Source organism: Calidris pugnax, unplaced genomic scaffold (genome assembly GCF_001431845.1).
Source record: "Calidris pugnax isolate Ruff unplaced genomic scaffold, ASM143184v1 scaffold103, whole genome shotgun sequence".
NCBI classification, from domain to species: Eukaryota; Metazoa; Chordata; class Aves; order Charadriiformes; family Scolopacidae; genus Calidris; species Calidris pugnax.
Window position 1 is genome coordinate 13,343,001 of NW_015090990.1, and position 7,788 is coordinate 13,350,788.

General features: G+C 40.7%; 1 protein-coding gene across 11 annotated transcripts in view; it reads left to right on the top strand.

Moving 5' to 3' along the window:
* The window catches only part of ABI2 (abl-interactor 2), a 65,707-nt gene extending 58,244 nt beyond the window's left edge, over positions 1–7,463 (top strand). For 5 of the 11 annotated variants that reach the window (XM_014954313.1, XM_014954319.1, XM_014954315.1 and 2 more), the window contains 3 exons: positions 1,429–1,515; positions 1,841–2,014; positions 7,170–7,463. In XM_014954313.1, coding sequence (XP_014809799.1) covers positions 1,429–1,515; positions 1,841–2,014; positions 7,170–7,345 — 437 coding nt within the window. In that variant the 3' untranslated portion in view covers positions 7,346–7,463. The remainder of the gene's footprint in view (positions 1–1,428; positions 1,516–1,840; positions 2,015–7,169) is intronic. The other 6 variants (XM_014954317.1, XM_014954318.1, XM_014954324.1 and 3 more) reach the window with 3 other exon arrangements.
* Positions 7,464–7,788: the final 325 nt, after the last annotated feature.

Below are 7,788 nucleotides of genomic sequence, written 5' to 3' on the forward strand. Positions count from 1 at the left end.
TAATTAGAAACACATTTCAGTTTTTCTCAAGAACTATCAATTAAATGGTGAGATAATGGAGCTTGCTTTATATGGAGGTACAAGGGTGTTTTTGCAACAAAAAGGATGGTGGCTCTGTTGTGGTTTTTTGTTTGGGGTGTGTGGTTGTGAAAGGAATGGGAATGTGAGTGACAGGAGACGTTCAAAGCACTTCAGATAATAGTTGCTGAAATGAGCAAACAGAAGAAACTTTGAGACATGAACTTTAAATGTCCTGGAGTTCTTTTAATTTGCTATGATGATGTGAATTAATTCTGAAAAATACTACATTATACCTTGCAATTTTCTTACTGGCTCTGGAATGAGTATGGAATTTATTTAGTTCTGTTCTACAAGCTAAATAAATGTTCTGGTTGGTATATGAAGTGTAGACATTTTTCCCCTCATCCTTTTGGACATGACTAAATGTTTTTGTATGCCACTACTAATAAGAAAATTATTTAGTTGTGCTTTTCCTGAGGTGTGCTTTCTGAAAAATAATCTTGTAACTTGCTTAAAGAATATTACTGCATTACTCTTGCAAAGTGATACTAAAGTTAGATAAAAAAAGCCAACTATTTGTTTAACCTAACTAGAGAATTTAAGCTTTCGTTCCTGGCCTAAACCACGGATCAGCGTTATAACACTTGCAGCTGGCTGATAGCATATTCTTTAAATGTGAATTCACATGTATTGTAAAAAGACTGCTCTTCTGGAACCAATAAAAGGGCTGTTCAGAGTTCAGTGGGTGGATGTGGAATCAGGTGGGAAGGAGGTGAGGCAGCGCATCTGGGATAGGCGCTGTTGTTGGGCAGCAGCACAGTGCGCTTGGTTCTACAGTAAGGTCAGAAGTCCCGTGTCTTCCAAGACCGCTCAGTTCTCAAAGGTGTCTTTTTCTGTTTTGCCTAAAATAACTGCCTCACTTGATGGGGTTTTTTGGCCTATGTTTTGGAGAAAACTAGTTATATCCATTTTCATTACTAAGGATTCGTGGATGCTGTTACAGAAGTCACCTCTATAAATAGCAATTTTATCTGAAAGGTGGAGGATTATAGAGAGAGTCCTCTTGATAAATTTGTTAGGTCTGTTCATAAAGTGCTATATTGCTGTAGTAATAAACTTCAACTTACGGAAATATCATTGTCAGATCAGAAAAATACTTGAGCATGGATTCTTAATCTTATGAAAAATAGCTGGGTTGGAAATTTTCAAAAATAGAGAAATCTCCTTGAAGTAAAGATTAGGAATATGCTTAGACCACCTGAGCCTTTTTTCTTTGAATGTCAGCCTTTTTATCTCAGCTTCTTGGCACACTGCTACACTGTCTGAGTGGTGATGATGTCTACTTTCCTGTTTGCTGCTTTGTTGTGTTTCTAATTGAATGCCTCTCTTTTTTAATTTCTGTGGCAGCATCCCTTGCTCCTCCTCCCCCCTCCATCCTACAGGTAACTCCACAGTTACCGCTAATGGGATTTGTGGCCAGAGTTCAAGAAAACAGTAAGTTTGCTGCTTCCTTATGCTATGGTTTATTACTAGATGTGGCTTTTGTTTTGAGTGGATGAAAGTTTTGTCTGTATGCAGCCAGAATTCTGCCTTCTCTACTGCCTCTGCAAGTTTGTCTGAAATTGTGAAGGGAGGGTAAAGGAAATAATTTTATTGCAAGAACCTGATTCTTCCTTTTCTGAATTTTATTATCTCTAGTATATTTCCGCAAGTTCTAGCTATTGGGCCCAGTGCAACTAATTGGGATAGGAAATATTACTTCATCCTGCTACCATGGTTCTAGAGACATTTTCATGGTTATACTACTGCTTATTTTCAGTTTCAGATACTCCTCCCCCCCCACCGCCTGTGGATGAGCCAGTGTTCGATGAATCTCCACCTCCACCCCCACCTCCAGAGGATTATGAGGAGGAGGAAGCAGCTGTAGTGGAGTACAGTGATCCATACGCTGAGGAGGACCCTCCTTGGGCACCAAGGTCCTACTTAGAAAAGGGTAAGTTTAGAGCTAGTAGAGATGGTAGGTTTGTGCTTGCAACAACATTTTGTATAATCTTCTGCCATCCCACTTTGGACATGGAGTCTGCCCCAGACTCATTAGTAGCCAGTACTTGGTATTGTGGTAGAGGTGCTCCTCCATATGGCAACTTAAAGAACGAAAGCTAAGCTACTCTTCTGAGTCTGACTCTTTCACCCCTTTCTCCACAAAGAGAAGATAATGATTAGCTGGCTAATTATCTATTTTTAAATCCTCTGTAATCTACTTAAGACTCACCTTTCAGGAGTCTGCTTAATCCTAATACTCAAACTCATATGAGGCAAAACATGAATGAATGAATTGGCGCTGCAGTTGACCTTGAACTTTGAACGTGTGTGTGTACCTGGAGAAGTGCTGCGATGTGTGTTTGGGGCTCTGGAGGCTGCAATGCTGCATCAAGTGTGGGATGTGGTGTGGGTTTTAGTTGAGCTAAAAGGCGCTGGGTATCTCTAGGACTGACTGAGGTGTTGCTGCATGGCTCCACCTAGATGTCTTCCAGGTGTGCTGAAACATGGTGGAATAGAATTACAGGTAAAATAAACTGAGTGGATAAATGGCCTAGGGGGACTTGAATATGAAAAAATCTACTGCCTGGTATTCTGTGTGAAACAGGGTCACGTACCTCTTAGAGAAGGGCGATACAAAATCTAAAGTTGCAAAGCAACCAGGCATCTCAGCTGAGTGACTGTTAGACACATTTGGTCTTCACCAGGGAGAAAAATTCAAAAACTCCACAAAGATAAATGCAGTGCAGGACCTGAAGAGTGGGGGAAAGATGGAAGAGGCACTGAGGGAGATGGAAGAATATGTCGGAGTTTTTTTGTTATTCTCGCACCCTTGGTCTAGTTGGTGTAAGTGCAAATACCCAGGCTCTGCTGACAAGCTGAGACCATTGGTCAAAGTGGCTGACTTGCAGGGTGTTTACATGACTCGCTCTATCTATTGACCTCTCCACACCCCTGATTGACAGCAAGTGTCACTGTTATTCTGTTGGTGCACACAGGCTCTTTGTTTGATTAAAAGTTGCTTCAGCTTATTCTTGTCAGGGAAGCTTATTTCCATGAGGGAGGACAGGGAGAAAAGGGATCTCATACAAAGTACTCTTGTTGCTGTAGAGTTTGGAGGGTATTCCTGATTATCGATGTGAGTTACCTGGCTTCAAAAAATCAGGTTTTGGAGCGGGGCTCCTGATGCTGCATTTCTTTCTTTGGTGGAGGATGGCAAATTTGTTCAGGTTGGAACCAGTACAGGTCATTTCAGCAAATACTAGATGTGCTGTATTACTTAAAGAACTCCTCCTTTTCAGGCAGTTCTAAGCATGCACAGTATCTGCCCAGTTTCACTGTGATTGATGTATTTTGTGTTGGATGAAAATTTCAGGCATGTTACTTCTGATAGGAGAGTGAATCTCAAGCTTTTTCTCTGTATTTTTCTAGATATAAGACACTCTTTAGCCTAATTCTATGTTTGTATCACTATGTATATTGTGTTTCTGTTATTCCTGCCACCTGGCCCTCAGGAAATCCTCAGTGGCATTTCAGTCAGGAGCAAAAGAGAAAAAGGAGGACCGTGATGCCTGTTTATGGTGTCTTCTGTGTGTGTATGTATGTGTGTGTGTTTGTGGGGAAGAGAAGCTACAAAATCATGTGGCACATGGCCTGGGAAAACAACTTTCTATTTGAAGAAATAATGAAATTTGAATTATAGCATATTGTTCTGATCTGCTTTTCTGTGTGACTTCTATGAGCTTGTGAACTAAAATAATTTATATAGCTTCATGTATGCAGAGGTCTGTTCCATCTGAGCAGGGAGTCCAGGCACTTGTAGTTTGATATTTACAGGGAAAATCACATGGGATAGCAAAACTGTAATGGGAGTCTTTAAAGATAAGCTGGAGAAAGTCAGGCTTTTAGTCAGAATATTTTTCCTGCAGAAAAGTAAAAGCATAGGAAACAAAACATTCTCTCATTGATGTAGAGTCCCATGTAAAAGCATTATTTTGATCTGTATTTTGAAAACTAGAAGACTAAAACATCTCAAAGGTCAGTCTGTTCTTAGAAACACTCATAGAAGTAATTTAAAAAAATGAAGTGCTTACAATGTATGAAGAACTGTCAAATAGTAGTTTTAGGATGACAGAAAAAATAAGATATTGACATAGGGGGGAATTCTGTTTTAGTTATATGAATAGCTCTACTTATATTCAGCCCATGTCTTGAGATTTGACTGCTTTGCTGGAGTTGGGAGAAAAGTGCTTGGCTGTGATTTTTTTTGTAGCAAACAAGCTTTAAAGTTAATGAAAAGCCCCATGCTAAAAGAGGCCTGTGATACGCAAAGATCTGTATACTTATCCTGCTGTGAACTAATAATGCTTTATCTTCTGAAAAATAATTATTTCTATGGCAACTCCTTAAGTTTCTATAAATAGTATTCTGTGCCACATGATTCAAAGCAGACAAAACTCATGGAAGGAAATGACTGTTCGAACACAATTAGCTTCAATAAGCAGAGTAGCAATTCCTAGGATTTGTGCTTGTTCTTTTGGTATGACTGTTCACTTATTTAATTTCCAATGAAAGCACTTCTAATAGCGATAGCTTAGATAACCTTTGCAAAAGTGAGAACGTAGAAGCTGGGGAGGCATCAAATACAGCAGGTTGCCATATTTGAGGTGGGATTCAGTATCATCCTGTTCTGTAAAGGGGTCATGCGGTGTAGGAGGTATATTTAACATTAAGACATGCTTGAACCTACAGCTGAGGAAGGAAGGGAAAAGCAGATCCGTTTTGAACAGAGGGAGAAACTCTTAGGTAGGGTACAGTTACTGGGGATGTTGAACTTGAGGACGCTATCGCATGGCTGTAATAGCAACAGCCAACCAGCAATGTCCAGGAAAGTGCATTGCAATTTTCCACTGAGCTGTTTGGGTGTGTCGTGTGGAAAGGTAAGAAAATGCCCCAACGTTACAAATCAGGTGACCAGAAATGGGTATAATCTAGAAGGAAGAATTGCCCTCATACCACATAGAGAAAGCGTGTGGTCACAGCTATCAGATTTCAGTTGCATAACCAGTCTGGCCTGCATTTGTGGTCAGTTTGATCTAACACAGTTCAGCCAAACTCTGTGTAATTGTTGAAGAACCAAAGATCACTAATTGGAAGAATATCAACCTAAATGAGTAATGCTGTTTTTCATATCTGCACTGAAATGTATTCAGATAGAAACTCAGAGGTCCTGGCTCGCTCTCTCAGGGAAGAATGCCACATCCCGAGTCAGTATTGCTGCTTCCTGTCTCATCTGGAGCCTTATTTGCAATACTGGCCTGGGCTCCTGGTAACTCGTGGTATGGTTCAAGCTCACAGCTTGAACTGGTGGGACTACAGACAGAACATTAAAAAAAGATTAAACAGTCTTTTAGTGAGAGGAACATTGCCAGTACAAAAGTAACGTGCAGGAGGAAGCAACAGGGATATAAAAATAAAACTAGGTTTCAGGTAATTTTATAAGAGGCTTAACAATAAGCAAATTTTCATCACAGATTTGGGGAAGAGTTTCCTACTTGGGATCATGAAATAACAAATCCATTCAGTATCGGAGGGGACTAGAATACACTAAAAAATGAGAAAGAAAGGAGTTGGAAGTTACTGTGATCCTTGGATTATTATTATCAAGAGAACGAAGAATAACAGCACAGTGACTGTAGGAAGAAATGTTTTAAAATAAACAGGTCTAAAAGGCAGTTAAAAAGGATTTCTGAAGGACTTTAATTGAATGTATCATGTGTTCATATAGTGACTTCTGTTTTTCAAGATAAAAATTTACTCATTTCTCCATTTGTGTTTTGTTTCCTTAGAATGAGTTACTTAACAACTGTGCTGGTGTAAGTATATAGAGCCAGCAACATCTGTTTTTTAAATATGCTCTGGTCAAATGTTTGGGAGATTTATTTAAAAATAAATCTCTGTACATACTCTGATTCTCCACCAGGATTGATTTGTATATTTTATTTTATAATCTCTTCGGGATCCAGGTTTCTTTAGTAAATATTTGTATTATTCCTTTGCTCCCTCAAAAGCAAATGACCTCTTTTCTTTTGAAAAGAGTGATGAGTTTAATAGGGTTTTTGGACACTGTGCTCATGAACACATGCTGTTGTTTTTTTCTCCTTGCTTTGGTTTAATCTTCCCATCTATCCCTCGTACAAAATTTTAGGATCCCTGTCCAACATCCGTTTTGTTTCAATGGCAGCACCACATGTTTCGTTGCCAAGTGCTCAGAGCAGTGACTGATGCTATTTGTTAAAGTATTCACAGTCCGGTATACATAATTTTTTGTATGGAACACATAATGATAGGACTTAGAACGGAAAAACATACCAAGTTGATGTCTTTTTTCTGCCATTTCAGGACAGTGCTCTCTTTAATATTTCCCTGTGCTTTGTCCAATTTCTTTGACAGGGTTCCTAACAGCTTTCGTGCATTCAGTAAAACATTCTGCAGCTGTAAGACAAATGTCCTGATGCAGAAGGCATACATTTTGTTTCAGAGAACCACCTTAACTTCTTCCTAGCTCCTCACTGGGATGTCTGCCTTGGCATTGTATACCTTGGGAGTGACTTCTAGCTCCTGGGACTGCATATATGTATTTTACAGATTTAAATGTGGAGATAGCTAAGGTAGATGGAAGTCTCGGATATTAGCCTTGGCTCATTCTTACTCCGATCTGAAGAGAGCTCTTACTACTTCTCCCTCTTCCATGTTTTCCTGCTGACTGTTGTGCAGAGATCACAGATGAATCTTGGAGTAGGTCCATCGCCTTGTATCATTCCACACCAAAAGTTTATAATATTATTTGTAAGCTTTTCCTCTGGTGGGTCTGGAAATACTAAGAATGGAAGAGTTGAAGTAGTCCTGGCTCGTGTGCCTCAAAGCGTAAGCTCTTATAAAAGGGGTTGGAAGAAACGGCCCCTCTCAGCGGGTCATTCTGCACACACGGAGGTGAGCAGTACAGTTCTCTGAGACTGCCTTCAATGTGGAGAACTTTGCACGTGGTAGGTTGATTGTCCTCCTCCTCCCTGTACCTATCCTAACAGCCATGCTCTGTTCTTTCCTAGTGGTGGCCATCTATGACTACACGAAGGACAAAGAAGATGAGCTCTCATTTCAGGAAGGTGCCATCATTTATGTCATCAAGAAAAACGATGACGGCTGGTATGAGGGGGTCATGAATGGAGTGACAGGGCTCTTCCCAGGGAACTATGTGGAGTCGATCATGCATTACTCAGAGTGAAGACTAGAGGACAGAAAACTGCATCTCCTGCTGCAGGAGCTGTCAGGGCTTCCCAGATCTCCACCAGCCTCTGGGGCCCCATCCAGTATAACTGAATGAAGGATAATTGTAACAACCACTCTTTTTTTCCTTTTTTTTTTTTTTTTTTTTCTTCTCCCTTATAGCATCTCTGAATTTAATAATCAGATAATCAGCCAATGTAATGTTGGACAGGGGGGCCAGTGGGCTAGATAAAGAGAACAAGGAGCCAAGTCGCTGCGAGATGTAACATCTACATTGCATTGCTTTTCAGACCTGCCAGGTCCCATCTGCTGTGCCCCAGACCCCAGACCCCTGCTGTGCCCCAGACCCCAGACCCCTGCTCTGCCCCCCTGATTCTCCCACCGCCGGGGGGCAACTCCATGGCCTTGGCTGCTCCGGCATCTCACAGGCCTGGGGGGGAG